Source organism: Phyllostomus discolor, chromosome 8, assembly GCF_004126475.2.
Source record: "Phyllostomus discolor isolate MPI-MPIP mPhyDis1 chromosome 8, mPhyDis1.pri.v3, whole genome shotgun sequence".
In the NCBI taxonomy this organism is placed as follows: domain Eukaryota; kingdom Metazoa; phylum Chordata; class Mammalia; order Chiroptera; family Phyllostomidae; genus Phyllostomus; species Phyllostomus discolor.
In genome coordinates this window covers 52970841-52987572 of record NC_040910.2, presented here as the reverse complement: position 1 = coordinate 52987572, position 16732 = coordinate 52970841, and the positions used below count along the sequence as shown (strand labels likewise).

The 16732-nt window shown below is 45.1% G+C and overlaps 1 protein-coding gene across 1 annotated transcript; it reads left to right on the top strand.

Moving 5' to 3' along the window:
* Positions 1–4844: 4844 nt before the first annotated feature.
* STC1 (stanniocalcin 1) lies at positions 4845–16234 on the top strand. The gene is made up of 4 exons (XM_028520644.2): positions 4845–5212; positions 7212–7354; positions 8028–8239; positions 14514–16234. The coding sequence occupies exons 1-4, from the start codon at positions 5095–5097 to the stop codon at positions 14782–14784; spliced, it is 744 nt and encodes a 247-aa protein (XP_028376445.1). The 5' UTR covers positions 4845–5094; the 3' UTR covers positions 14785–16234.
* The last annotated feature ends 498 nt before the right edge of the window (positions 16235–16732 follow it).

Sequence of the window (16732 nt, the reverse complement as noted above, 5' to 3'; positions counted from 1 at the left end):
TACTTAAGAAACTGCCTGCAGCTTGTTTCCCCTTAAGCAGTAACAGCGTGGGATATAGAACAGCATATGCTGCAAAACTTCCAAACGTGCTGACAGGCTGGTCTGCGAGCTCACCAGCTAAGTTACCGGTGAGTGACCTAAACGACAAACATAAGTTATCTCCCTAAAAAGCATCCTGAAACAATGGTCAATCTAACAGAGCCAGGATTCACAACTTTTCTTTTTTAATGTAAAAGAAACCGCTTGTTGTCGGTTGATTCGAGCGCCCTCGTGTGTCCCCCGCAGCATAACGTCCTTTCAGGTCTGCCAAAGGGTTATCGCTAATGGCAGAGTCAATGACATACAGATCACATCCTCTTCATACTTGTTTCAGGAGCCTTGTGTGAAACTGAAGACTTGTGGGCTGCCCTAGGACTATGAATTTGTCTTCCCTGATATATAGTGACGTCGTAACTTATACCTGAAAAAAAAAGGAGAGAAAAGCCGGTGTTCTCAGGAGTAGAGGCTAATTTCAACTTGCCTGCTCTGGTTTAAACGAGTTAGATCAGCCCATCTATTTCTTATTCCTCCCGCCCCTCCCCCACCCCGAGGGGCAGCGCCGTGGGCACAGGTACTCCCTTCTCCACTGCGGTGCTCACGCACCTGAAGGACCCCAGCTACTTCTGAAATAGCAAATCTCAAGAGACCTAGCTCCCCCCTCCTCGCTTGCCCAAGAGTAAGCCATTCTTCTCCCTGGATTCCGGCTCTTCCTGTGGAAAGACAGAGTAGCATTTCTTCTCGCAGGATGAGAAACATCTGCAGTAATGCCTGGACTAGAGTAGATAGACACCCTGTAAATGTTAATTGAATCCAAACCTGTAAACTCGATTCCAACCCACATGCTGTATTATATTTCCAGAAAACAGACATTCTTCCTCAAATGTAACGTTCATGCATTAAGAAACAGCTTGGGAATTCATGGAGCACAGGGAAAGGTCAAACATTTCCCTGCATTTCCCACAACACCTGCCCTCTTGCCAGGCACTCAGTAACCCTCCACAAACCTTGGAGAAGTGGGGAGAGGGAGTTTGCCCTCCTGCTCTGTTCTCTCTCTTTAGCAGAGTTTAAAGCAATTTAAGGCAAGTAAAGGGGCAAGGATTCACACAAATAGTTGAGACTGCACAGAAAAAACCTGGTACCTTCTTCATATAAAATGGAAATGAAATTTTCCCCTCATCTTCCTCCTCTCCCTTCCTCCTTTTTTTTTTTTGAGGTTAGGAAGGCATGACTCAATAATCCAGCCATGCAGTCAGGCCAGAATTCCTGAAAAAGAGTGACAATGTCACTCCAACCTTGGTCTCTATATCAGACCAACCTAGATGGGTCTTGTGCTCTGTTAACAGCAAAAGAAATATTTAGACACCACGTTCCTGGTTTCCTCTAAGCAAAAAAGGCATAGAGCTGTTCGCTGCTTAGCCTTAAGCTAGCCAAACAAAGGCTTGGAGATTTTTGGCTGAATCTTCTCATTGAACTCGTACCAGCCTTTCACGGGCACAGCCAGGGCATCACCCTCCCCACCCCACCCCAGCTTCAGGTGTTGGCAGCTTCTCCCACTCACTTCTTTGCACTTTCCTTACTCCAGGGCAGTGGCAAGCTCCGCTCCCCTCCCACCATGCACCTGGGGGCACCTCCAACTCACAGAACCAGGGTTGGAAGGGTTCTTCGTCTATCTAAAGCCCCTTCAAGCTTTTTGTTTGATCAGTCCCGTCTGCTACCTTAACAGAAGGCCAAACAGTGTCTGCCTAATGGAGGTGCTAGAGAGTCCTGACAACTAAAAGTCAGAACCAATACATGAAGAAGGAATGTACATCATCTCTGTTGTCATGAAGCTGGGAAAAAGGTTTTTTCCAATAGAGTCCTTAGGTTAATTAAGAATTTCCATTTCATTTAAAATAACTCTCTTATTTTTCCTCACTTCCTTTCTCACTGCTACCATAGTTACCCAATATCAATACATACTGATATTACTGACTATTCCTATAACTTTCATTTTTTTCTTCTTCCAAACTATCCTAAGTATCATCAAAAGATTTCTCTAAACAATAATCTCAACACATCATTTAACAATTTCTACTCAGGAACCCCTACTGGTCCCTGTTGCTTGCAGGATAAAATCTGAACTCTGAAATCTGATATTCAGACTCCTTGGTATTCCCTCACACCCACCCCACCCCCAGGAGAAGTTACAAGGGAACTGGACATCCCCTTCAGTGTTCCCAAGACTCTTCTATCATTGCTATATTAAAGTTCAAGACAAAACTCAATGACTGTGGACATTCAAATATCCATGAACTCCTGGGAAGAAACCTGACATTGGGTGTCTCTGCTTAGACTCCAGCTATGTCCTTGGATGTTCTCAAACACACTGACATTAGTTATATGCAAACCAATATAGCTGACCACTATTGGATTTCCTCAGATGACAACTTATTTGTTTGTCACTGGGAGGCACTTTGCACACCCAGTAATGAATGTCCAGGCACACGACTGAAAGGTAAAGAAATAAGGAAGAATGATAAATTAACATCAGAGAAAGCACAAGGGAACATCCTGATACTTGTGGGACCATGTGCTGTCTGTGAACACGAGAGAAAGAGAATGTGGATGGCGGGGAGGAAGTCTCCATCACTCCACTAAGCCAGTAGGCCAACATGGAGCAAGTGCAATGAGAGAAACCAACAGCACGGCATTTAATGGTGAAGAACTGTGAAGAAAGCAGAGAATGCTGAGGAACAGAAACCAAGATCCTTGGGGGGGAAATGCACGCATCCGTCCTCTTCTTCCTTTTCTAGAAGAGAACATTCAGCTCTTATATTCTTTAAAACGAAAGTATCATGGCTTTTCCCGAAATTCTTAAAAAGCAATAAACAACACCAGTTCACATCGTTCCCTTGCTGATCATTCTTTGCAGACCCTTACATGAAGCCTTCCCCACATCTCTAACCAATGTGGACCATGCCCTTCCCTTACCACGCAAGGTTTTAACACCCTGAACATCCAGGAAGTAGGACTGAGGTTGACTGTCTTCCAGACTTGACTGCAAGCACCTCAATGACAAGAACCATTACTTTTCCTTCCTCTGTATCTTTCCTCTTTTACTCTCTCAACTGACCTCATATGGTCTACTCACTCAGCCTAGACCGTACTTGAAAAATAGTGATCAGGTTAATTAATAAAAATTGAAATGTACTGACTGTATCATGGAAACTGGACATTTCTTTCTTTTTCTTAGATATTTTCTTTACCTATTTTTTCTATCTCTTTATTCTTTCCAAACAGTCCCTTTATTTGCAAGGGTGGCTACACACTCAGCAAGACCACTCCCCACACACATATAGAGCTGATTCTTGGTTTGTAGTTAATAGAGTTGGCACTCTTTCTTCAACCTTTGTGGGAGGTTTTAGCACTTAACCTGAAACTGCTGGCTGGCTCTGTTTCTTTGAAAGATCATCCTGCCTGTGTCTGTGTGAATCCCCAGTGGCCCTTTCTCATTTACCTCCTGAAAATTTTTAAGGTTTTTTTGTTTTGTTTTGTTTTGTTTTGTTTTGTTTTTGTTTCGCTTAATCCCCTCACTTCGCCCAGCGCTTAAGATCCACCTCTCCACCCTGGCAAATCCTGCCCTGAATTATTTAGCTCCTTCACAAGTTAGAGACAAGCTTCACTGTTGCCTACAGCCCACATGTAAGAATATAGGAGCTTCTATGCTAGGCATGCCTCATGATGCCGCTGTAATTTCCCCATTAAGTTTAGAACTTATCAGTTTTCTCTCCTACACATTCTGGACTTTTCATACCCATTCCTCCCAGTCCTGCTGCCCCCATCCCCACCCCTACCCCCAAGAAATGAACTGGTTTCCCCAGTGGTTTTAGGCTTGCATTGACTGGCTTATTGTTTCAATGTACCTATGGAGTTGCTGGGTTTGAAAGCACCATTTATTCTCTTTCCAGGCCAGGTCTCCCTGCTGAGTGCAGTGTATGTAGGTGTACATGTGGGTACCTATCATGACTAACAGTCCTGGAGTTTGCAATCCTGTTGGTGACTAAAGAGACAGAGTTGTGTTTCATTGTGTTACTAGAGAATCATAGTGTTAGAGGCCCAAGGAATGCTAGACCCCAACCTTGACTTTTCACAGCTTTGGAAACAAAGGCAGAGCAAGGTAAAAGGAACCAGGGTCATAGAGCTAAGCAAGAGGGAAGCTGGGGTCACAGCTCAGAGCTGTCCCTGTTCATCTGGGCCCTTTCACTCATGTGTATCCCTTGAGGGCTCCTGGATATGGGTGAGAACTCAGGATTCTCACACACAGCCAAAATACATCACAGACCTGTGACCATGTATATGCTGAGAAGATGACGAGGTAACATCTATGTAGATTACAACACAGAGAATGTGCTATTAAAATTAGAGTAAAACCACTATAACGGGGTTGAATGAAAATGCAGAAAGCACACTCCCCATCCTGCCCTCGCTGCCCATTCCCATCCCCCAGCTCATTTTTTTAAAAAGATGGATAGATTTCCAAAGCACCTTGCTGAGATTGTCCTATGATTTTCCTTTAGTTCAAGCAATACAAAGTTATCCTTTAATTCTGTGAAAATAGCTTTTTCACCCATCTATGCACATACAGTCACACACACATATGAAACATTGGCAGCAGGTACTTTTAATTTGCTGGAAAATATTTCTAAGAAGTCAAATAGCTCCAGCCCAATGAGCGTGCCCTCCGATTGGCTAGCCAGACCAGTTGAGGGACCTGATTGGTCGTTGATCCTAAGGACCGATAAGAACGGCTTATAAAACCCCTGGGTGCAGCTCCTGGGCCCCCAGTTTGCAAAAGCCAGAGGTGCAAGAAGCAGCGACTGCAGCCACAGCAGCAGCCACAGCAGCAGCGGAAGCGTCAGCAGGAGCAGCATCAGCAGCAACCCAAAATCCTCATCAAATCCTCACCTAGGCTTTCAGCGTATCCAGATCCACATCTTCCCTCAAGCCGGGAGAGGAAAAGAGGAAAGGGGGGGAGAAAAAAAAAAACCCAACAACTTAGCGGAAACTTCTCAGAGAATGCTCCAAAACTCAGCAGTGCTTCTGGTGCTGGTGATCAGTGCTTCTGCAACCCGTGAGGCGGAGCAGAATGATTCTGTGAGCTCCAGGAAATCCCGAGTGGCAGCTCAGAACTCAGGTAAGCGGCAAACCCAGGACCGGTTTCTCCCCCAAAGAGCTGTCCTCATTTGCCTCTCGCTTTTGCAACTGTGTCTGTGACTGCTGATCTTGATAATAAATGTGCTTCATGCCTGATGGCAATAAACTGCCGGTGTAATCCAATAGCCTTAGGAAGTGGAGCTCCTTTGTTTAATAAATTGCACGCAACTAACTAACGAAGAAGCTGGGCGCTGTGCTGAGGGTATTTCATTGCATAAGCCTAGCCTGATTGCCTGAAATCTGGCACGTACCCTCTTGGGGGGGAGGGGGCGGGGAAAGGCTTGAATGTTGGCATGCTTCAAAGCGCTCTCTATACTTTCCAGAAGCTGAAGCTGATCTTAAGGTGAGACATGATTTGGTTCATGCCCCTCTTTCTTCACCCATGAGACCCTATAACTTGACTTCCCCACCCCTTCAGAGAACACACCGAAAGCTCCCCCTGCAGGCTGATTTATGGAACCAGAGCCTCAAGTCTGACAAGCCCAGAGCAGATTCAGAGAAAACCCTACACATCCCACCCCCAACACTGCTCCTTCTCTTCCTCCCGGCTCTCCCTTGGGCTCCATTCAGTCGTTCGTGCAGCCCATGGCCAGCGAGCCTCTTGAAAAGGGCTATTTGTGAAACGTAGCAGCTGTTTCTTCAAGGGGAAGGTCTCACTCTGCCCCAACTCCTGAAGCAGTCAATTGTGTGTAAGGTTGGCCTTGCAAGGAAAAGCGTCCTTAGGACGCCGGCATTGACACTTCTGCCTTGTGACTTTGCTCCTCCGCCTTGCTGCTCATCTATTGCTGCCTTCGCTCCCCCAACTGTCAGCAAATATGGGATCGCAGGTGTCCAAACGCTACAAACGACGCTCCCCTCGCAAGAGCAGGTCCCTGCCGAGAGAAGGGCTTTGCTTCACTTCCTTTTGTACTTAGTTGCTATAGAGATGCAGTGATTCACAATTTGAGCTTGCCTAAAACAATAGGAACCCCAATGCATATTAAAACTGCTTAAAGCAAAGTTATAATTTGAACCCGTAGAAATATATAATTAGGGAAATGACTTGTAACATCCCAGAGGCTGCGGGTGGTGGGAGGGGGAGGGGGAGCCTAACTGAACCATGCTTTTGATCTCGGAGGAGAATCCTACGGTATGAAGGCCGCAGATCATTTCTTGCAGAGCTGCCTGCCAGAACACCCCTCTTCTGTAGGAGAGAAATTACTTTTATGGGATCTTATCCAGAATGTAGAAAGCCTCATGCAAGTTCTTTGCGGTTTTCTTCCAGTCTTGCACAAGGGGTGCCTTGGCCTTTTTATTCCACACCTGTGTTTCTCTTTTCTTAAAAAAAAAAAACTGGCTTTTACCATGAGAGACATTATATATACCTCTAAGCACTGTCCTGTGGTGGGGGGTTGGGGTGAAACAAGAACGGATCAGATTCCTTTCTGCCAATATCAAGGTAAGTTAAAAGCCCTAATTCAGAAAGGACTCCTGGCAAATTCTTCTCTGCCATTTAGACTAAAATTCCATCCTTATTACTCTGGAGTGCCTTTTCAGGAGCCAAATGGACTCCCTGGCCTTTCTACCTCCTCACCCTGAACCACCAGCCACCTCTCCTGCCTCCCATGCGTTCAGGCTCTAAGCGGTGCCCCCTAGCTCTGCAGAGCTGCTCCCAGCTCTGTGCATGCCCAGTCCAGCCTTCCTCTCCAGCCACCCAAACCGGGTGGCCGTGGTGAGACAAGAGCGTGTGTCTCAGAGGGAAAGCATATTCCCTCTCCCACATGTGCCCTGGCTCTTCCAAGCCAGAGGCATCTGCCTGCCCCACCCTTTCTCACCCTTCCCGCCTCCCTGCTCTGAATGGGTCTATTTCCTGGCCCCATCACCAACATCTACAATAAGTTCTCCTGACCCCGTGTCCTTGAGTTTTTCCAGCAGACCAGCTCATCCCCTTGGGACCACCTCACTGTCTGACCCAGATCGGATGGCCTTGTCTCTTTCAGCTGAAGTGGTCCGCTGCCTCAACAGTGCGCTGCAGGTTGGCTGTGGGGCTTTCGCATGCCTGGAAAACTCCACCTGTGACACAGATGGGATGTATGACATCTGTAAATCCTTCTTGTACAGCGCTGCTAAATTTGACACTCAGGTAATAAGACCTTGACCTTTTACTCCCACTGGCTCCTAGTCTTTAACAATGTGTTAGACTATTGTTCTTAGGAACCAGTCTTTTAGGGAACCAGCCCTCCCTCTTAGCCTCTCCACTCCAAATCCTCATCTCCAGTGTGTATACACACACACACACACACACACACATACACACTTTAGGCCTGGATACATGTTGTGTATAAGACCCCCACCCAACCACCCTAAGACCCAGTTGTAACATGCTGACAGGCTGTCTGACAAGGGAGGGATGATGAGCAGAAAACCTTTGCCTCTTCAAGAGGAAATAAAAACGTTCTTCTAACAAAGAAGCTATATGACCTAGCATACCAGCTTATGGTTTGAGTTATCAAAGTCTGAATCCCAAGAGTACAAAGACATATCATGGCTATTTTTAAGCTGCAGGGTGGTTGTTTATGGTTTCTTTCTTTTTTCTCTCTTGTCTCATTTCATTGCAATGGAACTCCACTCTCAAGGTAGTCTCAGGGAGTAGGGACATTTTTTATCCTGGCCATGCATACAGTTTTCTCATTGGAAGGACATGCAGATGGCCATAGTACAGTGCCAAGAGCCCCCTTAAGTTCCACACATTGTATGCCCTGTCCTCTGTCGTCAGCTTGAGCTAAAGCTTTTCCTTCTACCCCTTTCCTTGGCAGGGAAAAGCATTTGTCAAAGAGAGCTTGAAGTGCATCGCCAACGGTGTCACCGCCAAGGTCTTCCTTGCCATCCGGAGGTGCTCCATTTTCCAGAGGATGATTGCCGAGGTGCAGGAGGAGTGCTACACCAAGCTGAACGTGTGCAGCATCGCCAAGCAGAACCCCGAGGCCATCACAGAAGTCGTCCAGCTGCCCAATCACTTCTCCAACAGGTATGAAATGAGTCCACTTTTTGCAGTGAGGGTGGAGGAGGGAGTGGCTGGCTGGCAGAGCCAGACACAGGAGGGGGGTTCAATTGCCACAGTCATGCTCTTATTTTAGCTTGCAGCCTTCCCAGCTTTTGCAGGAAAAATGTGTTTGTGATTGGTTGTGACAGCTCAAGCAGGCTGGGTTTATTTTTTTCTCTGTTATAGGAAAAGTCTTCCCATGCAGCTAATAGAAAGCTTCATCTGCAGCATCCCTGCATACATTTTCATGGTCAGTTTTTTGTCATGAGCCTGAAGGGAATTATGAAGTTTATGGAAACAAGCTTTTGAGACATCAAATTTGGCTGAATGACTGTGCACAGTACAATTGGCCATTATAAAAACCCTGGTCAAATGTCATAATGCAGTCTTTTAAAGCTGCACATATTTTGAGTCTGCCCCAAGCTCAGCCAGGCATTTATTTCATTAGGTGGCCCAGAGCAAGCCACCCCTTCTCGGGACTGCTGCTTCCCGGGTGAAGTGGCTGAACTGGACGACAACCATGTTCCCTTCCAAGCCAGGGTTACATCCCATTTCTCTAGACCTAGATTTCCTGTGATGACATTCTGCTGACTGCCCTGATCACATGCTCATCCTAATATTCTAATGCCACCCAAAGCTACTGTGCTGGTATTACCCCAGCATCATGTTTTTCTGTGGCCCTAACCCACTGTCCTCACCAGCCCAGAGTAAACACCTAGCACAGGTGATGGCTGACAACCTCATCGCATCACCTTGAAAGGCTCCCAGCAATACCTGGGCTTCCCCATCTGTGACCAAGTTAACAGAAGTGGTGATGGGGCTAGTGTGAAGGTATAGCAGGGGCAGTGCCAGCCAGCAGTCAAGTTCAGCTTGCGGTGATGCTCCTGACCCTGAATTAAAATTTGACTCCCAGTCCCGAAGCACTATGATTCTTTGACTCTCCAACCAAATCCGCACGTATTCACAAAGACCAGTCTTGTTTGTGTTACTCCGACCACCTGAGAGCTAATGCAGACTGACCCTGATTAATTTCCTAGCCATGTTCCGCCAACCTTGTTCAGAAAGTGGCCACAGCCTGGTCCTTCAGGGGCTTCCTAGTGGTTTAGGCATGTACGGAAAGGCACCTACAAGATGAGAAAAGTAGCTCCTCCTTGGGGAAAGTTTAAGCCCCCGACACTGAAACTTTGTAAAATGTCTGATTCACTCAGTCAGTACTCTTTAGAATCTGGTGTCAGTTTACAAACATTGTTTGTTCAGTCCTTGGAAGCCACTCTGTCATGGGTCCTAACTGATTTCCTCAAAACAAAATCAAATCTAGCATTTATCTCAAGTGGCCTGTCTCTTTATATTGACCTTGGTCTTAAAATTCTCCTAAGAAGATTCTTATTACATCTGGGGAGAAAAAAGAACCTGGTTAATTGCTGGAGACACCTTTCACCATAAAGAAGAGAAATACAGAATTCTTAGTCTGATGTGGGGCTACAGAGAAGGGATGTTATTTGTGTAGTAGCTGGGGGACAGGGGTATGTTAGCAGAGCCATTATTACAAGCTTAGATCATTAAAGATCTGGTGACAATTCATGATCTATAATATGGCATGAAAGCCATTTTGAGGTGGTACTAACCTCTCTGTTTTAACTGAGGCGGCATCTTCCATCATGAAGGGAGAGGTCTTTTAGAAAGGATGACTCAGACTCTGGACTGGTGATCCTGCCTGTCTAAGAAGAGGCTAGTACTCATTTTAGTCAGGCCATTATTATTTTCAATAAGTGTCTTCTCATCACCTTTAGAAAATGGTCACAAGGAGTCTTGTTATCTCTTACTGTAATCTTAGGGGAATCACAAATATTAGGAAAGTGGGGAAAAGTGGCCACCCCCTGGGAAACCAGAACCTTCCATGCAACTTTTACCTTTCTCCAATTATTTCACTTCCATGGGCTAATATTATTCCTGCTGAGAACTGGAGAGATTTCCGGTTCCATTCTGGGCTTGATTTGCTCTATTTAAGCTCCTCGCCCTCCTGAAACATCCTGCTTTCCCAGCCTCTGTCCCACCACAGATACACGCCAACGCACGCCAACTGGCACTGAACTGCAAAAGGAAGTAGTTACAGGTTCATTCCACTTTCCTGTGACTTATCTAGCCTGAGACTTGGGCCTGGGAGAATCCAAAAGCCTGTGACTGGACCAGAAGCCAGAACAGGGAAGTTTTCCATGAGCAAAATGTACTGAGAAGAGAAAGCATAGCTGGAGTGTCCCCTGGCTGAATTTGCAAACGACACTTCCAACCAGGAGGAAAGCAGGCAAAATTGATCAGGCAGGTTGAACAGTGGGAGACTTGGGAAGAGTTAGACCAATCCACATCCAGAGTGGGAAAACTGACAAAGCTTCCAGCTCTCTAGGGCACGGATAGGGAACAGGAAACAGAAGAATAATATTGATCAAGGGAAACAAAGGACTATTTATAAACCTCACACAGAACGTTCCTAGGCAGTATGTGTGTATTTGGGTAAGCATGGCTGAAACAGTAGCTATGGAGAATATCTGATCTTATTCTTTCACAAGAAAAAAAAGTTAGCGATGGAATTTTTAAAGTAGGAAGGAAGAAACATGCTTTTAAAAGTCCCTCTAGGCAGGGTGGCCCAAACACTTAGCCTGCCAGGTCTTTGCAGCAGACCCCACCCCACCCCCCATAAAGATGAGGAAAGAAATCTTAAATAGTTCTAACTCTTCCTGCAAAGGATGGGCCTAAGACAGAGCTTCACTGTTTCTTTGTTTGTTTGTTTTTTAATGGTTTGGTTTATTGCTTATTTGTCTTTTTCGTTAAATTAAGAAGGAGCATATATGTCAAATCACTAGAGACATAGGATGTCACAGCTAAAGATGACCATAGAGGTTATCTAGACTAACTGCCTCATTTTACTGATTAAAGAACAGAGGCCCAGAGAGGGGAGTGACCTGCTGAAGGTCACACAGCTGGTAAGTGACAGAGTTGGGCCTAGAACTAACATGGCCTTAAGCCAAGCTATTTGATTTCTACTTCAAAAATGGCAGCCAGGCTACATCCACAGTCCAAAAATAGAATACCAAGCAGAATTGAATAAATGTGCCCGGGGTGAGCAACAATTAGATTTGTGTACATTCTCTCCTCAAAGAGAAGACACAGCTTACTTGGTAAAAGACAGTGCTCACTAAATATATGGCAATTGCTAAGGCAACTTTTACTGCAGACACAATATCTTCACTACTCTCACTTAGTGTTTATAGATAGGAAAGGTCTATCTCATTTACTCACACAATCCCAGAGGTCAATGCTTGATGCTAGCTCTTAATAGAGATGCCCAGGGTAAACCTACAGCCTGCTCTGGCAAATGGAAAGTCTGACAGATTATTCCCCACACTTGGAGGAACTGCTGATGGAGCCATGAGCATCTTCTACTCCAGGGAGCTTCCTTAACCTGCCCTCATTGTGTTAATAAAGCTCCATGAGAGGAGATAAGGGTAGATTTGGGGGGAGTCACTAAGGGTAATCAGGCCAGCAAAGGCCATTGTCAAGAAACACCAAGTGCAGATGTTCCACCTAGGCTAGCAGAGAAAGCAACAGGAAAGGCAAAAACCCTCAGAGAGGGAGAGTAGGTTTGACAAAGTGGGGCCAGAGCAACTCAGCTGGCCTCCAACAGGCCAGTCCAGCTACAGAAGCTGCATTTTCTTCCTGGAGTCAGACTTCTTCAGCCAGACAAGAGCTTGCCATGTTGATCTAAGGAAAGACCATCTACTCCAGCCCATTTGGGAGGTCATCTGGTGTGAATAGTTCTTTTTCGAAGTGGAAGGTTTAACTTCTGAGTCATAAAGTCCATACTGGGGGGCAGGAAAGCAAGGTTCAGAAACCTCATTCTCTAGGATATAATCACCCTGTGAACTGGACACAGAGGTCCAGGGGACCCATGACCTAGCAGAGCCCACAAACAAGGAGATGCCTGGGGATCTATATGTGTATGCAGACTTCTGAAGCTATTGGTACAAAGTAGCTCATCCTCAGTTTTTCCAAAACCATTTTTCTACCCACTTCCCCATCCAAGTGAGATCTGCTTTGACTCATGTGCTCTATATAGTTCCAAAGGGCTGGAAAATGTGTTCCTGTGCCAGAGAATCCCAATTTGAAAAACAGCTGCATATAACCCCTCTGCATGGGAAGGATGGGGCCAGGACTCTGTCTGAGACCCAGACAGGGCACTTCTCTTTTGATCCCCAAATTCATTCTGCTCACTCACAGAAGGGTGACCGCTTTGCTTCATTACCCATATTCCACACTATTTACTGCTCATCCTTGAAAGGGCCTCTCTGGGGGGTTAAGTTATTCTGGAAAGATGCTTGATTCTATATTCCATGAGGTGACATAAAAATAAATAGCTTTCTCTTCACAGAAGATCTTATGGCCCCAGTGACCCTCAGTTTCCTCTGAGGAAAGGGTCTCTCCACAGACACTCTGCAAATACCTGTCATCAGGACAGTCTCTTATTAGTGGACGTGGACCTAATGGGTTTTGACAACCACCTCAAAATGGAGCAAACACATCCCTACTCAAATTTGAACATACCTGGACTGTCTTTCCAAAGCACAGGATGAATCATTTATATGTTGTAAATATTAGACAGTATAACTCTTTCTGAGCCACAACATGTAGCTGCAGTGGTTGGGATGCCTGAAGAACTTGCACCAAAGATGAAGGTAATTTATACCCAGCACAGGATTTGAGGTAAAACTTACCAGACCTACAGATAATTTTTCTTGTGGCAATCACGCCTTATGGGAGAGAGTTATATTTTTAAAACTTCATTGCCTCTGTGGCCACAAAATTAAATCAACAAATCAACAGTGAATGGGCAGTATTGCCCTATGATGCTGGCTCAAGAGGAATACAAAGAACAAGGACCCAAGCCCTGCTTTCAATAAGGTTAGAGCCTGATCAGGAAAACAAATACATCAAACGCCGACCTGTGTGATGCTAACCAAATATCTAAAAAATGTCAAAAAAAAAAAAAAAAAAGGGAAGAGGCCAGTTGAAGCTAAACTGGTGAGAGAAGGCTTCCTGGAATTATTGAAGCACGAACCATTAACAACCACTGATCTTTCCATTTACATGTCCTCATTGCCTGGGATTTGGCCCTCTCACTATAATATACCTTCAAGAATTTTAACACTAAAGACAGGAGATTCCTTTAAAGATAGAAGTTCAGTCTGAATATGTACTCATATGCCCATATACCTGAACACATGCCAAGAAATGGGAAAATTGCAAAGAGGCATCAAAATAACCACAAATTTATGTGTAATAACTTTTTTATTTTTATTTTATTTTTATTAGATTTATTGGAGTGACATTGGTTAATAAAACTACATAGGTTTCTGGTGTACAATTTTATAATACATCACTTGCATACTGTATTGTGTGTTCATCACCCCAAGTCCAGTCTCCTTCCATTACCATTTATCTTCCCTTTACCCTCTTCTATCTTCCCCCAACCCCCTTCTCCTCTGGTATCACCATGCTGTTATCTATGTCTATGATGTTATTTTGTTTGCTTGGTTGAGTTTTTTTTCCTTAATCCCTTCACTTTTGCAACAGCATGGGTGGACCTAGAGACCATGATTCTAAGTAAAATAAGCCAGTCAAAGAAAGACAAATACCATATAATCTTACTCATATAGAACAAAATAAACTAACAAAATTGAAACAGATTCATAGATAAAGAGACTGACAGCTGTCGGAGGGGAGGGGGGCCACAGGGCTGAGTGAGAAAGGTGAAGGGGTGTTTCATGACTATTAATATGTGTTGAGTGTGGGGCTCAGCTCATGATAGCTGACTTAAGTCCTGCTTCTACCACTCACCCAGTGTGTGATCTTCGAAAGTCACTTCAGCTGTCCTGCCTACAAAATGAGATAATGAGATAGTCACTAAATGATCCACTCCCATCTAGCTTTATAATTCTGTTTCTAAAGCTTTTATACATTGCCGAAAGCCTACTATCCAAAGTCAAGTCCCTGAACCCTAAACATGGAGATATACCTGTCTTGCACTGTGTGGTGAATCCACGAAGCACTCACATTAAGAAGATGGCACAAAGATCGGAAGCCATCTGCTATCTATTTGGATCCACCGGGTCTAGCCATTTGGGATGGCATCGGCTGGAGCCCCATGCAAGCCTGGTCCCACCTGTTCTCACTGATGATGTGTCCCGTTTTCTCTTCCCCACTGCAGATACTACAACAGACTCGTGCGCAGCCTCCTGGAGTGCGATGGGGATACTGTCAGCACAATCAGAGACAGCCTGATGGAGAAGATCGGGCCCAACATGGCCAGCCTCTTTCAAATCCTGCAGACGGATCACTGTGCCCAAACACAACCACGAGCTGACTTCAACAGGAGGCGCACCAGTGAGCCCCAGAAGCTGAAAGTCCTCCTCAGGAACCTCCGAGGTGAGGTGGCCTCTCCCTCCCACACCAAACGCACCTCTCATGAGAGTGCATAACCCGGGAGAGGTGTGCACAACCTCACCAAACTAGCATCATTGAAGGGTGTTCACACACCAACTTTGAGTGTACTGTGCCTGCTTTGATTTTTTTTAAAGTAGTTCCTATTTTCTAGCCCCCTTAAAGAAAATTGCATGAAACTAGGCTTCTGTCACCAATAACCCAACATTCCGCCACGGCAGCATTCCCACAAACAGAATTCTGTGTGATCTCTCTGCCTCTCCTCAGGAGGAAAGACCCTCTTTGATTCCTTTCCTCTACCATGTTTTTTCCCAGCTCCCCTCAAAACTACTCTCAAACACACAACATTCATGTAATTCCCCAGTCATTGTAATTTGAAGATGTGGAGCCCTTTAGAATGGTTGCCCCAGTAGAGTTAGCTGATAAGAAGCAACTTAATTTAAATGCATGTCTTAAATGCTCATAAAGATGTTAAATGGAATTCGTGTTATGAATCTGTGCTGGCCATGGACGAATATGAATGTCATGTTTGAATTCTTGATCTCTCATGAGCTAGTGTCTTAATGGTCTTGATCCTCCAATGTCTAATTTCCTTTCCGACACATTTACCAAATTGCTCAAGCCTGGCCCTCCCCACAGGCTTTGAGCCTGCCTCTTCTTGCATCTAATGAAAAACAAAAAGCTAACATCTTTATGTACTGTAACTGCTCAGAGCTTTAAAAGTATCTTTAACAATTGTCTTAAAACCAGAGAATCTTAAGGTCTAACTGTGGAATATAAATAGCTGAAAACTAATGTACTGTACATAAATTTCCAGAGGACTCTGCTTAAACAAAGCAGTATATAATAACTTTATTGCATATAGATTTAGTTTTGTAACTTAGCTTTATTTTTCTTTTCCTGGGAATGGAATAACTATCTCACTTCCAGATATCCACATAATAAATGCTCCTTGTGGCCTTTTTTATAACTAAGGGGGTAGAAGTAGTTTTAGTCAACATCAAAACTTAAGATGGGCCTGTATGAGATAGGAAAAACCCACAGGTTTATCTGAAGGACCCCAGGTAAGATGTTAATCTCCCAGCCCACCTCAACCCAGAGGCTACTCTTGACTTAGGCCTATCCTGAAACAGCTCTGTCACATCCAACTGGGAATGACAGGAACCAAAAAGTGCATCCCTTTGGCTTGGACCACTAAGAGTGCAATAAGGCCTACTATACCTTGGGACGTGGCAGTTCTTGACTCGCCACCTTTCATCAGTGCCTGATGCTCTGGCAAACTGATGATCGGGTGGGAGACTTTCCAAAAACCGAACAGGAATGAGTCAAGGAGCCTTTGGGTCTTTAGTTTGGGGGACTTGGGGCTGAGGGGGTAAAAATAACCCTGGGCTGTCCAGCCTTAATAGACTTCTCTTACATTTTTGTCCTGTAGCACGCTGCCTGCCAAAGTAGTCCTGGCAGCCTGGCCATCTCTATAGGATTACAAAAGGAAAAGAGAAAGAAAGAGGAAGGAAGGAAGGAAGGAAGGAAGGAAGGAAGGAAGGAAGGAAGGAAGGAAGGAAGGAAGGAAGGAAGGGGAGAGAGAGGGAGGAAGGAAGGAGGAAGGAAAAAGGAAGGAAGGAAGGAAGGAAGGAAGGAAGGAAGGAAGGAAGGAAGGAAGGAAGGAAGGAAGGGGGAAAAATGAGCTGGTGGTTGGATCATTTCTGCCGTGATGTTTACAAGATGGCGACCACCAAAGCCAAGTGATTAACCTATCTATGAACAACAGTAGTTTCTCAGGGTCACTGTCCTTGAACCCAACAGTCCATTATGAGCGTCACTGCCCACCAAGGTCAATGTTGACAGAGGAGGAGGGAGCAGGGATAGGACTGTAGGGCCACTCCAAACTCGCTTAGGTAGAAACTATTGGTGCTTGACTCTCACTAGGCTAAACTCAAGATTTGATCAAATCGAGTGATAGGGATCCTGGTGGGAGGAGGGAGGGCA